A 23,783-nucleotide genomic window follows, 5' to 3' on the forward strand; every position below is an offset into this window, starting at 1 on the left:
CAGCATATGGAGATTCCCAGGCTAGGGATCTAATCGGAGCTATAGCCACCGACCTACATCACAGCTCTCGGCAACAAGGGATCCTTAACCCACTGAGCAAGGCCAGGGATTGAACCCACAACCTCATGGTTCCTAGTCGGATTCGTTTCCGCTGCACCACAATGGGAAATCTGATATTCTCTTATTTAGTTCCTAGTCAGTTTGTATGTGAACAACGTTTTCTCAGGACATCTCTCAGAGGTTAGACAGAGCAGAGATGGGGGCCTGTGAAGAGCAAGGGGTCTGCCAGAAAGCTCATTCAGCTAATCACAGAGCCCCTGATAAGTTACACATCACTTTTCTGATTAATTCATCTCTGATAAAGAACTTAATTTTGACAAGGAAGCAACAACTAGTTAATGAACCATATGACCCAGCAATTCCACTCCTGAGTATATAGCCATAGCCAAAAAAAACCCAGAAACACTAATTTGAAGAGACATGTACCTCAGTGTTCGTAGCAGCATTATTTACAATAGCTAAGATATGGAAGCAACATAAGTGTCCATCAACAGACAAAGACGATGTGGTCTATATATACAATGGAATAGTACTCAGCCATAAAAAGGGGGAATTTTGCCTTTTGCAACAACACGGATGGATTTGGAGGATATTATACAAAGTGAAATAAGTCAGAGAAAGACCAACACTGTATGCTATTACTTATATGTGGAATCTGAAAGGTAAAACAAACTAGTAACTCTAACAAAAAAGAAACAGATTCACAACTGTAGAGGACAAACTAGTGGTTACCAGTGGGGAGAGGAAAGTGGGGGAGGAGAAAAATAAGGGTAGGGGATTAAGAAGTACAAACTATTATGTATCAAATAAGCTACAAGGATATGTTGTACAATACAGGGACTATAACCAATATTTTATAATAACTATAAATGGGGTATAAATTTTAAAATTATGAATCTCTGTATGGTACACCTATAACATATAATATTGTAGTCAACTATTCTTCAATAAAATAATTTTTCAAAAACTATAAAATTTGGTTGTGATGGTTATTGTACAACTATAAATATAATACAATTCATTGAGTAATAAAAAAAAGAGAAAGAACTAGCTAACGAAATGCTCTTGCTTTCATGGCCTGTGTTATAGCCAAAGAGAGAAATCCTGCATGTGGTCTAAATCACCTGGATGTCACCCTTGACTCCTCCCTGGTTCACACCCTCATCCAGGGCCTTGGAGAGCTCTGGCTCCATTGCTTGCATGTGTATCTGCTCATCAAGGTGCCCTTCTGGATAGGCCAGCAGGAGCCCTGCCCACCCCAGGCAGTCAGCCCACCCTGGTTGAACCTCCTCCTCACCCTCTCCCCAAGTCCTGGCCTTTCTGTTCCCACTCCCTCTGCACCACCCTCTCTCACACGGGAACCAACAGGCTTCCTCATCCTCTAGCCTCACCCCACTCCAATCCTACCATCATACCAACCCCATGGCATGGAGATCACAATCATGCCACTTCCCCTCTTAAAACCCTTCACCCTCAAAGTAAACTCCATGGAACTTGGGCGCATAAGGCCCACAATAAGCCTCTTGCCCACCTTCCCAGCCTCAGCTCCCATTCGGCCCCCTCCCTCCACCAGGCCTTTGCTCTTGCCATCCCAGGTGTCTTCCCCCTATTCTTGCATTCCCAGATCAATATCACCTCCTCCGGGAAGAATTCCTGGGCTTCCTTCCTTCCCTCTGAAAGTGGTGCTTCTCTTCTTCACAGGCCTTTATTAGAATGCATGGCAGGGGGCTTTCTGTGCTCCATGCTGGAGAGACTCTATCTTATATGTCTCTGTAGGCCCAGCTCCTAAGAGTGTGCAGAGCTCAGATTTTACAAAGATATGCATGAAATATGGAAAGAGAAGGGCAAACCCACAGATATATTCCAAAAAGTTGAATGGGGCCATGAGAAATGTCAGGAGGCCAAGGTCTAAATAAGCTGAGACTCAAGAAAGGTGCGAATAACAAGTAGAATTTTTTTTTTAATGTCTTTTTAGGGCCACACCCTCAGCATATGGAAGTTGAATCAGAGGCCAGGGGTTGAATCAGAGCTACAGCTGCCAGCCCACACCACAGCCACAGAAATGCAGGATCTGAGCTGCATCTGCAACCCACACCAAAACTCATGGCAACGCCAGATCCTTAAGCCACTGAGTGAGGCCAGGGATCAAACCCAAGTCTTCATGGATACTAGTCAGGTTCATTACTGCTGAGCCACAACAGGAACTCTGCAGAATTCTTTAAAGTTGTATTCTGAGCCAGGAGAGTCAATAGAAGGAATTATGCTGCTTGGAGAAGATGAGGCAATGTTGACAAACAATTATAATAAGGTGATGATTCTGCTAGCAGAATCCAATTTTGTTTTGATATTCTCCATCAAAGCCGATGGTCTTCAAATTGGAAACAGAAGAGTGAAAAGAATTAGTTGCTGCCCAGTGAGGTCAAAATGACAGCCTGAGATATTCTTACTCAGTGTTTCCCAGGCTTGATCAAACATTGGGTTCACCTGAAGTGTTTAAAGGCTCCCAGGCCACGCACCAGACCAAGGGTGGGACCCAGTCATCAAGAGCTTTCAGACCTTCTCAGCCAACATAGAGAAACACTGTTCTAACTTTTTAAGAAAACTCAAGTTTACAGACACAGCTGAATGACAGCTCAAGAAATTGAAGGATTCTGCTATTAAAAAAAAAAATCTGGGAAATAGTAGAGAAGCCAGAAGATGGGGGATGAGAAGGAGGCATTCTCTTTTTTTTCTTCTTTTTAGGGCTGCATCTGCAGCATAAGGAAGTTCCCAGGCTAGGAGCTGAATCAGAGCTACAGCTGCCAGGCTATGCTGCAGCCACAGCAATGCGGGATCCGAGCTGTGCCTGTGACCTACACCACTGCTCATGGCAATACCGGATCCCTGACCCACTGAGCCAGGCCAGAGATTGAACCTGCATCCTCATGGATACTAGTTGGGTTCTTAGCCCCCTAAGCTACAATGGGAACTCTGGAAGGAGGCTTTCTTGATATTCACAAAGAAGAAAAAAGAGTATCATGGAAACTACTGAGGTTAAGCTCCAGGTTGATTCCTGGCCATGTTCTAGAACTTTGATTACAAAGACATTACTGGATCCCATCATGTCAATAGAGTGTGAGTTTAGTGTGAGTTCAGATAGAGAAAGACACCCTAAAGTGGTCTCCTGTCCCTGGGTGGGACCTCCATGTTGGCAGATGAAGGGATACAGTGTCACTGTCCTCAGAGCAGACAAGGCCTCCGGGGCTCCAGGTGGATGAGGGTCTGCAAAGGCATTTTTTTTTTTTTTTTTGCCTTTTCTAGGGCCGCTCCCACAGCATATGGAGGTTCCCAGGCTAGGGGTCTAATCAGAGCTGTAGCCGCCGGCCTACACCAGGGCCACAGCAACGTGGGATCCGAGCCGCGTCTGCAACCTACACCACAGCTCACGGCAATGCCGGATCCTTAACCCACTGAGCAAGGCCAGGGATTGAACCCGTAACTTCATGGTTCCTAGTCATATTCATTAACCACTGAGCCATGACGGGAACTTCTGCACAGGCATTTCTGATCTGTGCCATTCCTAGGATGGCATAAGTGAGGCTCAGGATCTTTATGGGTTTATGAGCTTTACATTAGTCAAAGCACTTTCACATACATAGGCCCACTCAGTCTTTACAGTAACTCTGAGATGGTAGACATAATCGACTCCACTCTACAGAAGGAACAGACTTGAGGATGTCCAGCAACTTGTCCAAGGTCATGCAGGGAGGATGCGGCAGTGCCAAGTCCCAAAGCCAGGCCCTCTTAGTGTTTGAGTCTGACTACCTGCTCTTGTCCCTCTGTCTTGGGTGCTTTGGTGATAGATTCTCTGGGTGGCCTGTTCATGTCCAAACCAAAACTTCAATGGAAATCACCATGGACCTACACCCAGGGCTCCATCTTACCCTATGCGAACATGAATTCAGGGCTGTGACAGGAAGCAGGGTTAGGGGTTAGGAAGTGGGCACTGAGGGGGTGTTTTCTATAGATGGCCAGGGCACACTTCACTGAGAAGGTAACAACAAAGCAGAAGCTGAGAGAGATGAGAGAATGACCTGCTGATGCTGGAAAAGAGTGGTCCATGCAGAGGCACAGCAAGGACAAAGGCCATGAGGTGGGACTTGCTTAGTGTGGCCAAGCTGATTGAACAGCAGAAGGGAGATGGGACAGGAGCCCCGCCCAAACCAGCTGCACTCGCTGAGCTGAACACAGACTAGACCCTGGGTTTTCCACACCAAGTGATGCTGCTGTGATGTTTGCATACCCTGCTCTTCTGCACATGTTTTTGAGGCAATGACCTGGTGCAGCACAAGGACCCTGGAAGTCAGGGAGCCAACATACTGCCAGAGCCCTGGCTTTTTTGACCAATGAGAGAACACGGCATGTTCCTTCTCTCTCCAAGTGCTATGAAATAAGGGGTTGGGCCACAGGGAAGCTTTGAGACCTTTCCAGTCTATTCCAGAAGCATCATCTCTAAGATGGTAGAAGGACTTTACAGATCTAGTCCTACTGGCAGGTGGCCATATGGAAAGGGTCAGTCCACTGACAGAGTCCCACAAATGTGGTTTTGGTTTCCACATAGACCCACCAGTTTGGAGTGTGCATGAATGAATGTGTGTGTGTATTTAACTTTTATTTATTTAATGTATTGTCATTGTAATGTTATTTACATTGCATTCTTTTTTTTTTTTTTTTCCTTAGGGCCGAACCTGTGGCATGTGGAAGTTCCCAGGCTAGGGGTCCAATTGGAGCTACAGCCTATGCCACAGCCACAGCAACACAGGATCTGAGCCACGTCTGTAATCTACACCACAGATCACAGTAATGCCAGATCCTTAACCCACTGAGCAAGGCCAGGGATCGAACCCGCTTACTCATGGATACTAGGTAACTGGATCCTCTCCTTAAATGTTGCTCTTCCCAAGGCTCTGTCCTTTGTTCTGATCTGATTTCATGCTACACACTGTCTTTGGGTCACCATATCCACCACCATCAAGAAGGACTCTCTTTATTTATTTATTTATTTTTACTCATTTATCTTTTTGTCTTTTGTCTTTTTAGGGCCACACCCACAGCATATGGAGGTTCCAGGCTAGGGGGTCTAATCAGAGCTACAGCTGCCGGCCACAGCAATGCAAGATCCAAGCCGCGTCTGCAACCTACACCACAGCTCATGGCAATGCCGGATCCTTAACCCACTGAGTGAGGCCAAGGATCAAACCTGCAACTTCATGGTTCCTAGTCAGATTCACTTCCACTGGGCCACGACAGGAACTCTGGTTTTTTTGTTTGTTTGACTCTCTTTAAATCTACATCTCCGGGCCCCAGTACTCTGCTGAGCTGCAGACTAGAGGTCTTCCTGTCAACTGGACAACCATCTCTTGGTATCATGTGGGCACATCTAGGTCATGTGCTCATACTGAACTCATCACCTTCCGCCGCTCCCCCGAACCTACTTCTGCTCCTGCTTTCCCTTCCCTGGCACCACCCTCTACCCAGTACTACAATCCAAATACCTGCTGGACTCTCACCCCGTCTAATTCTGACAGTGCTCTCTCCTTCAAGCTCTCATCCATCTTCCCCATCCCTGTCCATCCCACCAACATTATCCTAGTTCAGGCTCTCACCATCTCCCATCTAATCTACAGCAGAGATGCTAGCTTACTTTCTGTCTTCCTCTGAAGCCAAACTGTCATCCATTCTTCCCATCCTTCTGCCAAATTGTCACCAGTGCCATTTCTCCAAAATGGAAATCAGCTGAAACTGTTCAGATTCTCTTTACCATCAGAGTAAATTTGCATTCTCTAGGACGACAAAGCAAGTATGATAACAGTGCTTTGCTTCTGGTAGAATCAGTTTCCCCTCTTAGAGCCTGAGCCAGCATTTGCCCAGGGGCCTGTGGTATAGACAGTCTGTATCTTCATTCCTCCAGGGAGGAGAGTAAGACCATGAATATTGATTCATTCTAGAAACATTGCCCAATGCCCAGGTGTTCTGATCTTTACCCAGCATTGTTTTGTGAAGGTAGGTCTCCCGGGATGTGCCTCCCAAGGAGATCTTGGGAAAAAACATAAATTATAGGCCAGGGCAGAGACTAGAGCAAGGCAAGAGAGACAGAAAATTCACTCTCGGGTCAGGCAAGGGTCTCCTTAAATTTTACATCCCAGGCACCTCACTGGCCTCACCTCCGTTTGTGTATATATTTACCTTGCTTCCCGTTATTAGTATGAATCATGAAAAGAGCCTGGATACAAATTACCAGCAGTTAATGGATTTAGAGTCTGGCTGAAAGTGAGTGAGCCCTTTAAAAATTTAGGCTACATAAAAATAAAAACCTGGCTGAGTTCACCAATTTAGAAAGCAATTCTGCCAGTTGTAATGGGGCTTTAAATGTTCCTGGGTCATTTGACCCAGGAGGCTTCCAGGAGTCTCTCCTAATTAAATAATCATGTATGCAGACAACTATCCTTATATACAAAGATAGTCATAGAGAATATTTACAATAACAAACAGAAAGCAACTAAATGCCCATAAATAGAGGAAGATGCTTAAATGGTGGTAATTACACATTATTACACATTGCAGTGCAACCATTCGAATGATAATTCTATAGACTTCAAATAAGTAAATATGCAGACAAAATCATATGAAATGCAATAAGGTTATAAAACTATATGCATAGAATAATCCCAGACTGGTTAATATTCAATATAAGCTTGGGGGGGGGGGAAAGACTGGAGGAAATACACAAAAATGTTACCGAGATTATTTCTAGGTTTGAGAATTATGAGTGACTTTTGTGTGTTGAAAAAAAATTTATTCCTATGGCTTTTAAAATTATGGTCATAAAAGTTTTTCATAGTAAAAATGAAAATTCTTTTAAGCAATTTTTAAAAGAACATTTTTGGAGTTCCCATCATGGCTCAGTGGTAACAAACCCAACTAGTATCCATGAGGACACCTTGCTTAGTGGGTTAAGGATCCAGTGTTGCCGTGAGCTGTAGTGTAGGTCACAGACACGGCTCGGATCTGATGTTGCTGTGGCTGTGGTGTAGGCCACCAGCTACGCTCCAATTAGACCCCAGCCTGGGAATTTCCATGTGCTGTGGGTGTGGTCCTTAAAAAAAAAGAAAGCAAGAAAATAAAAGAAAGAAAGAAAATATTTCACTCTCCTTTCAATCTTTGGACATCTCTTTATCATTAGTATTTACTACTAGGCTGCCCCTCTAACTTTGGCTGGGAAGAAAGGCTGAGAAGTTTTTGGTGACAACCAATAGGATTTGTTGCTGTTGTCTTTAATCCTTGCAAGCACATTTGGTTCGAATCATTGCTATGGCTGTACTGCTCTACAAATTCCACAGTTTACCCAGCAACTTCTGACTCTTGACAGTAACAGGACACATGGCTTGTGCATAGCTATCTCTTTCTGTGCCATGGTTCACCACAACCACTGGAGAGTTCAGCTCCCAGCTTTGTGATGTGCTAAAACAGCTTGAAACAAGGGCTGTGAGTCGCAGCCCACTGTTCCTGGAGCCAATGTGAGTGGAACTCTCTCAAACCCAGAGTGGGGATAGACTCTCAGCCCTCCCACTAGCCCCAGACTCCAGAAAGCTGGATTTCCTTTCACGTTAATTGATATTTAGGACCTCTCTTCGTATTTCATCCAGAGATAAAGAAAATCATTTTGGACCTCAGACTGATAAAGAACCAAGAATCAAGAATACTCTTGCTGCCTCCATCTCTTCATCAGTAAAAAGAGAGAGAGCTGGATAGATGGGCTCCAAAGGTCCTATTTTATTGAGGCATGTCAGGCAAGCAAGTGTGCGGGCGTGCATTCCCATTACCAGCGCTGTCACAGAGCCACCTAGGAGGCTGAGGCTGCAGGGATGGTCTGGCTCTGTCTAAGCATGGGCTGGGACAGCCAGGAAGGCAGGTACTGCACTGGCAACCAGCAGCAATGGGTCCACAGGCAGGTCCATCCCTGCACGCTCCCCGTTTACCAATGGGAAAGATTTAAGCATGTTCCTAGCCATACAGCTTGAAGAAAATTGTTTTGTTCACTTTCAGATGATTTTAAAAGGGACCCACAAATCTAGCAGAAATAATTAGAACTCACAGAATCATACTCACTAACTAGAGGGCCGATTGGTTATTTGAGAATTCCTAAATTTGTTTCCACCTAGGATGCAAACATCCAATAATTGCCCTTTTTAAAAAATGTGCATTTACTCTTTTTCCCCAATCTATCTTTCACCTAGGACAATTCATAAGAGATTTAAGAATAGGCAATGACAGCACTGTATCAAACCTAGCACTGTATCTAGCATCATTTAAAAAGAAAACATAACCCTACCCTCCTCATAGGAAGGGGGGGAAGCAGGAGAACAAAGGGAAAAGGAGGGGAAAGGCATCCACAGGAAACACCATATACTGGAAACGATTCTAGAACAAAACCAGAAGCTTGATTTATGCACCCTCATCCCTCAAATCCTCTGTCCCAAAAAGTCACTCACCTGCCTTTCTTCGACATTTCCGGCACCTCTCTTTTTTGCCAGTGCACTCTGCTTTCAGTAGCCAAAACCCATCCCCACCACAAAAGGAAAACGCCAGCTTTCATATTCTGGACAGCCAACATGGGTATCCAAATCCAAACCGTCCTCTCTAGAAACAGCAAAAAAAGGAAAAGGATGTTCTTTTTCTCTCTTAGGACATTATTGGTCTGTTCATTATTAGAAAGATGTTTGCTCATGCCAAAAAAAAAAAAAAAAAAAATCAACCCACAGTCTGTAATCTGGAGAGCAGGAGAAAGCAATTTCCACTAAACCTATAAATCCTCCTACGTCAGATGTCAGGGATTTTCTGAACTGAGGTTGAAGTCCTGTGTCTCTGTCGGACAATTATTTTGGTTGGTCTAAATGAGTCCATCGTCGGATGTGGTGATTGCATGAGTAAAGGTCTGTCTTTTCTGGTCTAACGAATAGAAGGACGTAAAAACGAACCAAAGCAGTTTCCAAAAGGAGAAATGCCTGAGGTGCTGCACTGCTTCTTATGCCACGAAAATGAGCTCCTCTTTGGATCTATTTTTAGCTTCTAGCCATTATTATTTGCTTTAGCTGAGGGCTGGATTTGGACAGCTCTCTGCCCCCATTCCTTCCTGCGGTTGAATCTGTAGAAGTTGGAGCTCTGGACCTGGGCAGGTTGTTTGACTGAAGTTGGGAGGGCTGCGGGGGGGGAAAGGAGTCTTCTTTTGGTCTTTGTTTGCATGGTTTGAATGAAAAACTCCTGTCATTTGTACGCTTCATATTGTGGACCTCATCACACTTCCATGTTTGGAAAATATCAGTAATATATTAACAACAGCAATTAAGTCTGCATTGTCTATTGTTAAAAACAAGACCGCTGGCCCCAAACACAGCTGCTTATGCTAAGCTCCACTTCACCAAAACAAGATAACTTCATTAGCTTCAGCTCTCCCAGAAAAGGAATCTTATACCATCAATCGGGTGTCACTTGATGAGCACTGGTTCTGCAATCAGCCTGGCAGACCTCTGATATTCCCTAAACCAACCTGGATTTTACCTAGTGTTCCTGCACCCTTCTGCCCTATAACAGTCTTTTATTTCGTACAGCTCCTTGGAGCTCCTTTCTTTTTGCTAGCTTGTATGCAACCTGATTCATAGATTGTTGAATAAAGTCAATAAGATCTTCAAAATTTACTTGAATTTTGTCTTTTAACACTGTAGATAGTTCTTGTTTCCCTTTGATGCTTGCTCAAAGACTCTGCTGTAATATACAGGCCAGAATTTGTGTCTTCAACAAAGAAGGAAATCTCAGAGCCTGGTGGAAGTGGGCAGCAGTGTATATACTCCAAACTAATGGCTCTTCAAAACTTGGCTGAAAGGACTGTATAACTTTCAGGGCATTTTGGTGGATGGAGTCAGGATTTCTAGGACTCTTTTTGGCTGAAAAGCAGTCAGCTTCATCAAACTGCTAAGCCAAGATTCAACAGAACCAGAATTAATTACATAGAATGCAACCAACTGATGTAGGAAATTTTACTCAAGTTATGCGGACTATTATTGATCTGTTCCAATGTTCTATTTTCTGGATACGTAAAGAAGCCCTTTCTCTTTCTTCTTATGCTATCTGTAATTCACAATAATTTTGTAAGTTCTGCTGTTGCAAACCAAAATCAAACATTCAAAAATGATATATGGGAGCTCCCGTTGGGCTCACCAGGTTAAGAACCTGACACCGTGTCGGTGAGGATGTGGATTTGATTCCCTGCCCTTGCTTAGTGAGTTAAGCACCTGGCGTTGCCACAAGCTGTGGCGTAGGTCACAGATGCAGTTCAGATCTGGCATTGCTGTTGCTGTGGCATAGGCCGGCAGCTGCAGCTCCAATTTGATGGATATCCCAGGAACTTCCATATGCCTCAGTTGTGGCCCTAGAAGGGAGGCTGAGGTGGGAAAGATATATGAATCTCACTGACACAATTCCTCTCCTCCAAATTCAGAAAATCTTACCCAATATCCTTACTTCATGGCAATGGAGTGGCATAAGTTTATTAAGATTATGTCTTCCCTTTCACCAGGATATAATTGAAAGACTCAATCACACAATCACAGCTTTGCTTGAGTGGTATAGTTGAGAATGATGCTCAGTTAATTAAGTGTGACAAGGTCCTTTTTTTTTTTTTTTTTTTTTTTTTGTCTTTTTATGGCTGCATGCTCAGTATATGGAAGTTCCAGGGCTAGGGGTCTAATCAGAGCTGCAGCTGCCAGCCTAGGCCATAGCGACAACAATGCCAGATCTGAGCGACATCTGTGACCTATACCACAGCTCAGGGCAACACCAGATCCTCGACCCACTCACTGATCGAGGCTAGAGATTGAACCTGCATTCTCATGGATACTAGTCGGATTTGTTACTGCTGAGCCCCAACAGGAAATCCATGACAAGCCATTTTAAAGAACAAGATTGGCTGTACTTAGAAAGCTAAAGGCCACAAATTCCTCCTGGGAAAACTGGCCTGGGACCAGTTTATATGGTTCAGCCAAACAGGTAAAGAAAGGTCATTTCCAGGCAGGCCCTTGTGATATTTTTTGAAATCTCAGGAAAAGAGAAATTCACATAAGCGTATAGATACTGCAGGTAAAATTGGGTGGAGTTTCTTGGGCTTGGTTTCCTGGAGTTGGGAGAGTACAGGGGAAGAAGAACTTTTCCTTTACCTTTCTAGGTTCTTCTGGCTGGTTTAAGAATTAAATTGAACATGAGACAGATTAACAGGAAAAAAAAATGAAACAAAATTTAATAACATATTCATGGGAGAGACCCAGGAAAACTGAGTAGTTCACTAAAATGGCCAAAATAGCTCCCCTTAAATATTACCTTCAGCTGAAGACAAAAGAAGATGCTGGGGGTAGTGGTTTGAAACTGCAAAGGGGAGGAAGGCCATTGACAAGGAGATGGAAAAGCAAATGTGTTTGCTAAACCCTTGTTTGCCGGCCATGCAGAGACAATGGGACACAGGAGAGGAATTTTAACAAACAGATTTTGCTAGGTTCCTCCCTACTTACACACTTAGTTTGTATGGTAGTTACCATGGTGACAGCATTGTCCTCTATCTACATTCTTTTAGGCATTTAGGTGGAAGTTCAAGAGTTCACGCTGAGTCCTCCAGGCCTTGATGATTTTCAGCTCAGAATAATCTACATGCCAAAGTGAGACATTTGGGGGTGGCAAATTTTACTCCCCGATAATAGCAGATAAAATTGCTTTTAAAAGGTCAATCTAGGGAGGATAATGTGAGAAAAAGAAAAGTTTTACTATACAGCAGAAACTGACAGAACACTGTAAAATAACAATAATGGAAAAAATAAAAATCATAAAATTAAAAAAAAGTTCATCTGGGGTTCCCTTGTGGCACAGTGGTTTAAGGATCCAGCGTTGTCACTGCTGTGGCATGGGTTGGATCCCTGGCCCAGTAACTTCTGCATGTCATGGATGTGGCCAAAAATAAAGCCCAGTCTAAGCTTCCTGAGAATTTCCAGACTGAAGTTAATTTGCAATCCTGCAATGCTCTTATGACTAGATTTTGCAAAGCAAGCTGAAGGAGGTCTCTCTGGTGAGTGAGCACTCTTGATGCACCACCTAGCTCAGTAACCACCAGACCTAAGGCAACCAGCCTTTTTGATAAGCAAGAATAACCTTTCTTTGAAATCATGTATGATCACAAGGGAAGTGAGACTATCAGGAAAAAAATGTCAGATTTTGAAATGGGCAAAAAAGATTACTGGGTGTCCTTTCAATAGAAGGCTAAGCCTTGTCCAGTGGACACTCCAGGGATTTTCTAATCCTCTAGGGATATAGTTTTGATTGTCTTTGACTAGGCTATTTTACAATTCTGTGAAAGGCAGATGTTAACATGTACAAAACTGATGGTAATATATATCTTTCCTGTCCATGGCTAGGTGAATTATTCTTTTTGTCCACAAGAAATATAAACCTCTATAAATCAAACCCTCATTTGAACCAGTTGTAACATCTTGCTGGTCCCTTCACTAATTAATGAGTTAAAGTCTTTGACACATTCATTTTACAATTTTATGTGGTGTGTGATGAGATCCTCTAATATAATAAGCCTAAAGTACTTTTTTTTTTTTTTTTTTTTGGTATTTTTAGGGCTAAACCTGTGGCATATGGAAGTTTCCAGGCTAGGGGTCAAATCAGAGCTGCAGCTGCTGGCCTACACCACCAATGCGACCCTAAAAACGCAAAAAAAACAACCAAAAAAAAGCCAAAAACAAAAGTGTTTTTGGCAATTTTTTTTTTTTTTAACCAAACCTTCCTTTCCTTTTACTCAGTATTCCAATCTCTTACATTTTCTTCCTCAATCACAAAGCCACCAGGGTAGTAACTTCTGTGGAGAAAGGACGAGGCAGCAGTCAGGGCTCACTTACTTTCTCATTGCTTCTTCCAGGCTCTTCTACGGTTCCCTGGCCTCCAGCCTTCAGAGCCAGCCAACACTCCATGCCCAAGGCACTCACTGACTGAGATCAACTTCAGACACCTCCCAGTGACCCCCAGCTCACAGCAACTGTTTTCAAGTTGCTCCCTCTAGAACACTCTTTAGCTACATGCCAACCAATTACCCCCTGGCTCGGAGTTCAGTGCCTAAATGTGGTCCCCCAGCATTGCACTGGACCCTGCCAGGTGGGAAATTAGGCATAAAGGAAAGAACAAAAGAAAGGAATCTGTTGAAATGACCAGAAGAATTCCTGATACAACTGCTTATTTACTCACGGCATTGCCTAGGCTACAGATTAAGCTGCGCTCTAATCAAGACAATAACAATAACAACAACTAAAAAAAACCCCAAAATCAAAACAAAACAAAAACAAAAACAAAACAAAACAAAGCAAGACATTCAAAGATCAACAAACAGGAGAGAACACTGTTTCTTCCTCTTGTAACTGTTTAGAGGCTGATGGTGCCCTTTCTTAGTGTGCATCGTCTTAGATGCATGGTTACATTTGGGTTGCCACTGTGACAGTGGCCAAGGCCACTGGGAGAAGCAAAGAGAAGACATGAAAGGCAAGCAGTTTCCTTTTAAGCAAGTGACACAAGAGCTGTACTCATCACTTGTATACTTGTATTCACGTTCCATTGGCGAGAACTTGGCCATGTGGCCACAGCTAGCTGTGAGGAGTCAGAGAAATGCAGTCTCTGGATGAGTCACCAAGTGTCTAACTAAAATGACATCCCTATGGGGAAAAAGGAGAATAAATTTGAGGGAACAACAAGCAGTCTGCCAAACTCTCCAACTTTTCTTTCCATCTTAGGCATCAGGTAGCAGTGACTTGAATCCCAACTTCTATTCCTCTAAACCCCTTTTACCAGGGTTTCCTGAGCCCCTTTCCAGGAAAGGCCCATTTTATATGTAGAGTGAAACATTCCATATTAGTCAGAGCATCCAGACTAGAGAGAGAAGGGACAAAATGTCAGCTAGGAAGTTCCCGTTGTGGCTCAGCGGTAACAAACCTGACTAGTATCCATGAGGATTCGGGTTCGATCACTGGCCTCGCTCAGTGAGTTAAGGATCCAGCGTTGCTACGAGCTATGGTGTAGGTTGCAGACAAGACTCAGATCCCACGGTGCTGTGGCTGGGGTGTAGGCCAGGAGCTGCAACTCCGATTCCACACCTAGCCCAGGAACTTCATATGCCACTTTTGCGGCCCTTAAAAAAAAAAAAAAAAAAGTTACCTAGACCATTAATATGAGGCATATCAAGAAGGCTGTGGTATTAATGGTGAGTATCCACAGTAACCACCCCCATTCTATGTTGCTATTTTAATTCAGGTCAGAGTCCCTGATCCCTAGGTCTTTTAAAGCCCATTTGTAATGTGCTCTCTGTCATTCCCCTGTTGCCCCTTCCTTGTTGAACTACCAATTGCACTAAAAGCACTTGGATTATTTAATCCAAGTTATTTAATATGGCAATGACAATAGGCTATCTGGAGACTGCCCACCATATACACTGAAATTTTCATGATTGGGAGGAAATCCAAATTAACAAGAAGCTTCAGGTTACCTGGAAGTAACTTTTTTACAGGGTAAGTCTTGTGATCTGAATATACCCAGCCAAGTGTTCCATAACTGCTCCAAAGATAAATAGATGACCAAACTATGGTCATGTGATAGCAGAACTTAATTTTATCGATGCATATCTTTCTATCACAAGCTTGGTGCCTGACGCTTGGTAGAAATCAATAAACATTTTCTGGAGTTCCTGCTGTGGCACAATAGGACTGGTGGTGTCTCTGGAATCCTGAGACACAGGTTCAATGCCCAAAGGGGGTTAAGGATCTGGCTTCAGCTCAGATCTGATTCCTGGCCTGGGAACTTCAAATGCCATGGGGTAGCCAAAAAAGAAAAAAAAAAAAATCTGCATGGCTATCTATGTCTAGGTTCTTTTCTTCCCTTTTTCTGCATAGGGATGTCCAACTATTCTAGCACCTCTTGTTGAAAAGACTATCCTTTCTCCATTGAATTGCTTTTGCTTCCTTGTCAAAGATCAGATGACTGTATTTATGTGGATCTATTTCTGGGCTCTCTAATACTACACTGTTTTGATTACTGTCACTTTTTTTTGATTACTGACACTTTTTAGTAATAATCTTTTAAGACATGTTGGCTATTCTGGGTTGGGTTTTTGTTTGTTTTGTTTGTTTTTGTTTTGCCTTTCCATATAAACCTTAGAAGCAATTTATTGATATCCATAAAATAACTTGCAAGGATTTTGATAAGGATTGCGTTATATCTGTAGATCAATCTGGCATCTTAACAACATTGAGTCTTCCTATCCATCAACATTAGACAGGCTCTCCACTTATTATGTCTTCTTGATTTATTTCACTATATAAATAAATGAATTAATAAATACCCCCACAAAGACTTCATATTTGGAATTACTTCTGGACTATCAGGAACCTGAATCATACAGTACAGTTTTCTCATTTTCAATATTTTCTCCTTATGAATGACTAAGGAGGCAAACTAACATTTTTCTGAGCACCTATATCCAATAGGTAACTTGAATGTGTTCTCTCATCCAACTGCACTGCCACCACCCTCGTCCAGGCAGCATCAAGTCTTCACCGGACCACTGTAATAACTTTTTTTATTAGGGCCGTGCCCGCTGCATATAGAGGTTCCCAGTCTAGGAGTCGAATCAGAGCTACAGCCGCCGAACTACACCACAGCCATAGCGGCTCGGGATCTAAGCCACATCTGTAACCTACACCAGCGCTCATGACCATGCTGGATCCTTAACCCACTGAGCGAAGCCAGGGATCGAATCCGAAACCTTAGGTTACTAATCGGATTTGTTTCCACTGCGCCACAACAGGAACTCCCTGTAATAACTTTTTAACCAACCCTCTGAGTTCATGCTTGCCCACCTGCCACTTACCAGTTTATTGTCTCTCAGCCTCTGGAAAGGTATTTTGTAAACATTATTCACATCTGCAATCAGTTGACTTTAAGGAGTCACCCTTAATAATGTGAGTGGACCGCATCCAGTCAGCAGAAAAGGCCTTAAGTGTAAAAACCAAGGTTTCTCAGAATAAGAAGAATTCTGTCTGAAGACTCCAGATCAATTCCTGCCTCTGAGCACCAGCCTATTGTTCTGCCCGACAGATTTTGGACTTGACACAATTATATAAGTCAATTCCTTAAAATAAATAAAGAGATAGACTGATGATGGATGATAAATAGATAGATGGATGATAGATAGATCTATATCCTACTGGTTCTATTTCTGGTGAACCCTGGATGGTAGGCCTAAGTACCTCAAACTTACCCTGGGGGCCTACCTGGAATGCTGCTTCCTACTTTGCAAGGCTTGTTCCGCTTTCTCTCTTTTTTTTTTTTTTTTTTGGTCTTTTTTTAGGGCTGCCCCTGGGGCATATGGAGGTTCCCAGGCTAGAGGTCAAATCACAGCCATAGCTGCCAGTCCAAGCCACAGCCACAGTATCATAGGATCTGAGCCACGTCTGTGACCTACACCACCACTCACACCAATGCCGGAATCTTAATTCACTGAGAAAGGTCAGGGATCAAACCCATGTCCTCATGGATATTAGTCAGGTTAGTAAACTGCTGAGCCATGACAGGAACTCCTCCTCTCATTCTATAAGTTTCAATTGAGCATTGCCTTTTCAAAGAAGCCCTATTTGACCATCCTATCTAAACAGATTCCATATTTTTTCTATTTACTTTAAAACAAGTTGTAACTACTTGTTTATTGTTAATATATATCCCCAAGATTTTTAAACATTAGTGAGGCATATCCGTTTTCCTCATCACTTAGAACATTAGTTGGCTCACAGTAGGTTCTCAATAAATATTTAGTAAATGGATAAATGAACCTATTACATGACCAATGTTTTTATTTCCTACAGAAGATATGTATAAATATACTTACTTTTTTCCTAAGTTTATTGTTGAAATATTCTAAAATATCGTAAGCAATTTCAGATGCTTTTGTATGAACAGATTTGGGGAAATCTTTAACAATGTGTGAAACAAAAATCACTAGTATTGATTTAATTTTCAAACACAATACCATAATTGTCCCAATTTTCTCACCTTGAAAATTCATCCAAATACAAACCATCCTCTTTAATTCATATCCTCCATGAAAAACCTCTCCTGATCACAGTAGCTCACTCTAAGCCCCTTTCTCTGTGTACTGATAGCACTTATTCTGTACCTCTTAACTTTAGCATTTAATTATCCACTGCCTGAAATGGATGGCCACTTGTTTCCCATTTACTGTATGTCTTCTTTCTCTGAGGACAATACAAATGTCATTACTGTATCTTATTCCATCTTTTAATCAGATTAGCACCTAGCACAAGACTGAATACTGTTGGCTGAAAAACTACATTCCTTTTTTTTTTTTTTCTTTTTTTTTTGCTATTTCTTGGGCCGCTCCCATGGCATATGGAGATTCCCAGGCTAGGGGTCTAATCGGAGCTGTAGTCCCAGTCTACGCCTGAACCACAGCAACTGGGGATCCGAGCCTCATCTGCAACCTACACCACAGCTCACGGCAACACCGGATCGTTAACCCACTGAGCAAGGGCAGGGATTGAACCCACAACCTCATGGTTCCTAGTTAATTCGTTAACCACTGCGCCACAACGGGAACTCCTGAAAAACTACATTCCTTTTGGATTCTTCATTTCTCATAATTATGGTCAAATAAATATTTCATGAACACTTAGACCATTTATCCTGTGATTCTCTGAACAATCCCTCAAACACTTGGCCAGAATCCGTGGGATGCTGGGCACCTTGGGATGCTGGGCACCTTGGTCTCCTTCCTGTGAGGCAACCACTACTTCCTGCTTTGGCAAGCTTTTTCTACCAGGAGCCACCAGGGGCTTTTAACATGTGGTTTTCAGTTTAAATTAATTAGAAGCTATGAATATAAACTAGCAATGAAGAATCAGTAAGAAGAAACATATATAGAATCCCCCACCCTTGAAAAAGAGAACAAAGGAAAGCAGCACTAATGATTTCTTTCTTTTTTTTTTTTTTTTTTTTTTTTTTTTGCCATTTCTTGGGCCTCTCCTGCGGCATATGGAGGTTCCCAGGCTAGGGGTCTAATCGGAGCTATAGACGTCGGCCTACGACACAGCCACAGCAACACGGGATCCAAGCTGCGTCTGTAACCTACACCACAGCTCATGGCAACACCAGATCCTTAACCCACAGAGCAAGGCCAGGGATCGAACCCACAACCTCATGGTTCCTAGTCAATTTGTTAACCACTGAGCCACGAAGCACTAACTCCCAGCACTAATGATTTCTATTTTGTAAAACTACCATAGTTTGCCATTTTACTTATTTTTTATTTTATTTTATGGTTGCACCTGCAGCATATGGAAGTTCCTGGGACAGGAATTGAATCTGAGCCATAGCTGAGGCCACAACAAATATTTAATCTACTGCACCTGTCCAGGAATTGAACCCGCACACCTCCGTACCCACCTGAGTTGCTAAGTGGGATTCTTAACCCTCTGTGCCACAGCAGGAACTCCCATAGTTTACTATTTTAGACAACTTGAATTTTTCCCTCTACCTAGCTAGAACTAGAAATGGGAGGAGCACTTATGATGTACATGGTATCTTCAGCCCATCCATGGACCTCTTGGATGACCTTGGATGTGTTTTGGCTAGTTGTACGACAAAATCTCACTTGGAGATAACTTCTCTGAGCTACAGATCCATCTTGGATCATAAGTATCATAAATATCATAAATATCTCTAAAGTACTGTGTCATTGAAAAGAACATCAGAGGAATAATAGGCAATAACATTCTCAACAAGTGACCCATGGAATGAGTAGTCAGTTTAAAATAAAAAAATAGTCCAGGAGTTCCTGCTGTGGCTCAGCAAGTTAAGAAACTAACATAGTATCCATGAGGATGTGGCTTTGATCCCTGACCTCGCTCAGTGGGTTAGGGATCTGGCTTTGCCACAAGCTGCGGTGCAGGTCGCAGGCGCAGCTCGGATCTGATGGCATAGGCCAGCAGCCGCAGCTCTGATCCTACCCCTAGCCTGGGAACCTCCGTATGCTACAGGTTTGGTCTTAAAAAGAAAAAAGAAAAAAAGTCCAACTTCGTTACTCTCAACACTGTTTCAACCCACACAATGGACTGGGTGGCTTTGGGGAAACTGAGGAGAGTTCATTCATCCATGTAATTACTGTATCTGCAAAAAATGGAAGTTTGACTCAAGCAGGTTTAAACAAAAATGCATTATCTCACCAAACAAGAAGTCTAGGTGACAGGGTTGCTGGGTTTAGTGGTGTCACCAAACCCCCAGGTTCTTTTCTTCCTGCCTTCTTTCTTGAGTCTGCTTTTCCCTCTGGCTGTCTTACAGCTGCAACAGGGCTGCCAAGAGCAATAAGTTCCCTCACTCAAATCCAGTGGGAGAGAAAGAGGGAATACTTCTTTCCAGGTCATGGAAGATAAGCCCTACCCTTCCATCTGACTGGGCCATGTAGGTCCCAAGTCCATCCCTGGACCAGTTACCTTTCCCAAGGTAGAACAGGCCCTGATTGACTTAGATTAATCATGATCCTCTTCCGGACTGGAAATGGGGCAGATGCTTGAACAAAACCAAGTTTCCCACTCAGGAAGAAGGAAAACAGGGTGAAGGCTGGCTCAGCCACCTGGGGGGGGCTCATTGCCTACCACAGGTGTGACACATCCAGAGACAGTGCATTCATTGTGTACCTTTGCTGCTCTTTCCAAATGCCCTGGTGGCTCCTGGGATCAACGAAAAGCAAACCCATTTTGGAAGACTTTGGGAAGTGTAGCCGCATGCATAAATGGCTTTAGCCATACCTTTTCTCCACACAGAAATATCAAAATTATGACTGCAATCATCTGAGGAGAAAGGAAAGAAGGCAGGCTCTTCGGGGGTGTTACCTTTGAATTACACTGCAGTTCCTGTGGGAGAATCAGTGCAGCCCTGTCGCCCTCTTCTGGAATCACAGCAAAATTGTTTTAGGTAACTTCACTGGTTTCCAAGTCTGTTTTAACCCGCACACAGGCTTCTAGGTTCAAGTAGAACTTCGCAAAAAGTCGCCTAGTTTATTGTTGATGGACTTTGATATGCTTATCACCGCTCCAGAGAAGTCTCTGTGGAGAAAAGAGGAAATACCATGAGATCAGTCTAGGTCTAAAGCTACAGTTACCATGTGGAGCCCTGGGGGTGGAGGGCAGAGGTCTGCTGTGATGGAAGAGAGGGTGTGGATGTGGGGTCCCCTCAGAAGCCTTACATGGTTTGAGGACTGAATGTAAAACACAAAGGCTTCTTTTGTTGTCCCCAAAGCCAACCCAACTACAGAATACTTGTAGTTTGCAATTGAATGGTCCTCTGGCATTTACAAAACCTTTTACATCTATGATACATTTGGTCCCAAGAATAAGCTCTGGGAGTTGCCACTGCGGCCCAGCATAAATGAACCTGACTAGTACCCAGGAGGACATGGGTTTGATCTCTGGCCTTGCTTAGTGGGTTAAGGATGCCATGAACTGTGGAGTAGGTCAAAGATGCAACTCAGAATCGGTGTTGCTGTGGCTGTGGCGTAGGCCGGGCTGCTGCAGCTCCAATCCAGTCCTTAGTCTGGGAACTGCATAGGCCACAGGTGCAGCCCTAAAAAGACAAAAAAAAAAAGAGCAGGGGCAAAAAAGAGCTGGAAGCAGGCATAGCAGCAAGGAAACTGAGGCCCCAAGACACTAAGTTCTTTTCCCCAGAACACATGGTTAATAAATAGGAAAATATGTGCCTTAAATCTCAGGCCCTGTGCTTTTCCATTGACTATATCCTTTTCTCCCTTTTCGACTGGTCTGTAAAATGATTTTATTATCCTAACATGTTTCCCAAGGCATTTTGATGACAACTCAGATCTTTTACTTAATTAGTTCCAGATGATTCTCTGCTAATTAGAGAAACTGATTCATTTGAATGAACTAGAGGGGTTTTGGGCAATGGTAAGAATGAATTCATTGACTGAGAAGCCACTTTTGGCACTGTTCAACTCATAAAGAAAAGAAAGAATATAATTTAATTTATGACAAAATAAACAACAGGGTAAAACTGAATGCATGGGTAATTGTGCAGCAGAAAAAGATAGTTGTGCAACATAACGTATTTCAGGGGTAGAAAACATTCCCCTTCTTCTGTTCTTGGTTCTTTGGCTGGTCTAATAAGTAAATTGATAAAAGGCAAATTAGCAGGAGGAACTAAATCTAATTTTGCAGATACAAAAAAATTTGAGATCTAAAGGTGACTTGGGCAATTGAGGCTTATATGCCATCCTGAGTTAAGGAATAGGAGAGGGGCCTAGGTGTTCAAAGGAAAGGAAGGTAATTCACAGGAGATAAGAGAGTGGGTGTTTGATGATCAGAGTTCTGGCCTGCCATGCAGATAGTTATATTCAGATAAATCTCTGGTAATAACTCTCTTTCTGGGCCAGGCCACCTCTCTAAATTTTTTTAGGTAGTTAAAGGAGCTGTAAAACTTTCTCCAGGGTCTGCTGGGTCTTGATTGCCTTAGGCTCAAAATAATCCACATGCCAAAGTGGCCTCTTTGGGGGTGGCCTGTTCTGCTCCCTTTCGCTATTTAAGTTTTTTTCCGCATACCACCATCTTGGCTCACAGATTAACTTTGGTTGTGTATAATTTCTTTCTTTTCTTTTTTTTCCTTTCTTTTTGCTTTTCCTTTCTTTTTTCTTTTTATGGCTGAAGGTGCAGCATATGGAAGTTCCCAGGCTAGGGGTCTAATAGGAGCTGCAGCTGCCAGCCTACACCATAGCCACAGCAATGCAGGATCTGAGCCTCATCTGAAACCTACACCACTGTTTGTGGCAATGCTGGATCCTTAACCCACTGAACAAGGCCACGGATGGAACCCACATCCTCATAGACACTAGGTTGGGTTGCTAACCCACTGAGCCACAACGAAAACTCCAATGGTTGCATATAATTTCTTAAAATAAGTAAACATAAACTCCATTTTTTTCTTTGAAACTGTTGAAAAATTAAAAAACAAACAAACAAAAAACCCAGCAAGCCTAAGGCTGTATTTTATTTGTTCCATGTTTTCAAATGACTTGGTTCTTTGCTTTGAGGGGAGAGAAACCACTGGAAATCTTCAAGAGTCAGTGACACAAAAAATTTTTGTAGATTTGTGGCCACCTTCTGCCCTCTGAGGTTTAGCGTTAGGATTTCTCTGGGCACTTCTGCAATCACCCTGACTCTTGCTCCATTCCCCCCCACCTCGCCGCCAATCTGGGATGCGAGCATCACAGTATATGGAGGATTGCAGTCTGGGAACTCCCATCTCTTTAATATACAGTAGTGTGTATCTGTTAACTCTAAACTCCTAATTTATCCCTTCCCTCTGCTAGCAATTTTTAAATGAAAAAGAAGAAAATCTGAGCTGTCCCCATCTTTCAAGCTGCCGTTCCAACTCAGTTTACCCAGCCTCTCAGACAGAAGGAGGTGGAAACTGAGGGGCGGGAGGTGTCTGTAAGGAGCAAGGCCAGAAGTTCCCCTTGTGGCGCAGCAGAAATGAATCTGACTAGCATCCATGAAAATATGGGTTCGATCCCTGGCCTTGCTCAGTGGGTTAAGGATCTTGCATTGCCGTGAACTGTGGTGTAGGTTGATGACATGCTTGGATTCCGCATTGCTGTGGTTATGGTATAGGCCAGTGGCTGCAGCTCCAATTCAGCCCCTAGCCTGGGAACTTCTATATGACACACGTGCAGCCCTAAAAAGCAAAAAAACAGAAGCAAGGCCAAACTGTCCAGGCACTGAGAACAGAGACATTTAGTTAATGACCAAATGGACTTGAGTATGGAGATGATCCCTTCTTAGTATTCTGTGCCATGGGGCATCTCTCACCTCAGCTGGACACCATGCTGTGTGTCCTAGGAAAGGCAGCTGTGTGTAGGAGGTCATGGCATCTGTTCCAGCAGGTTGGTGGTTTTGATTGTTTTGCACATACAAAGTTTACACTAAGAATATGGCTGACTCAGCCATCTCACTGCAAACTAGGAAGGCCAAAATGAGAAATCATCAAGCTTTCAGGCAAGCTTTCAGCTTCCTTCTGTTACATCTAGTAGAAAATGTGCCAAAGAATTTGAATATTGCAACCCTCCCACGAGGAAATAAAGGCTGTGGATGAAGGCAGTTACTGTTAAGTGGGCTGCTAAGAGGAAATATAATGACATCTTCTTAGAAAGGCAGATGGCACAATAGTTAACAACTCAGATTCGAGCCAGTTCTACCTTGGTTCAAATTCCAGTGATGCCATTTATACCTGTGTGGCCTCTGCCAGGTAGACCCATCCAGACCTCAAATCTTCATCTGTAAAATGGAAATGATAACAACAGTACTTACTTCTTGGGGAGGTAGCTGAGTTAATAAAAAAAATAGTGCATGACACGTAAAATGTTCCACTGTAGTCTCTCGATCAAAAACGGTATGAATTTGTCAGAGACACCACTACCTTGCTCTTAGAGCTTTAAGCTAACATTCTCCCATTTGCTCCTCACAACAACCCTAGGAGGTAGGCTAGGTAGGAAATAGTGCCTCCGTTTTACACATGAGAAAACC

At 43.1% G+C, this 23,783-nt stretch overlaps 1 protein-coding gene across 2 annotated transcripts in view; it reads right to left on the reverse strand.

Moving 5' to 3' along the window:
- Positions 1–20,223, reverse strand: part of GABRR1 (gamma-aminobutyric acid type A receptor subunit rho1) — a 43,515-nt gene extending 23,292 nt beyond the window's left edge. The window contains exons 1-2 of one of the 2 annotated variants that reach the window (XM_084960002.1): positions 20,085–20,223; positions 8,592–8,739 (exon numbers count right to left, since the gene is read on the reverse strand). In XM_084960002.1, the coding sequence (XP_084816128.1) occupies positions 8,592–8,713 (122 nt within the window). In that variant the 5' untranslated portion in view covers positions 8,714–8,739; positions 20,085–20,223. Of the gene's footprint in view, positions 1–8,591; positions 8,740–11,469; positions 11,676–20,084 lie in introns of those variants that run through there. The other variant, XM_084959991.1, reaches the window with a different exon arrangement.
- Between the last annotated feature and the right edge of the window lie 3,560 nt (positions 20,224–23,783).

The sequence above is a fragment of the Sus scrofa genome, chromosome 1 (genome assembly GCF_054392235.1).
Source record: "Sus scrofa isolate SSC_HxYL_T2T_F1_AM1 chromosome 1, Sscrofa_HxYL_maternal_Yorkshire_Landrace_v2.0, whole genome shotgun sequence".
Lineage (NCBI taxonomy): Eukaryota > Metazoa > Chordata > Mammalia > Artiodactyla > Suidae > Sus > Sus scrofa.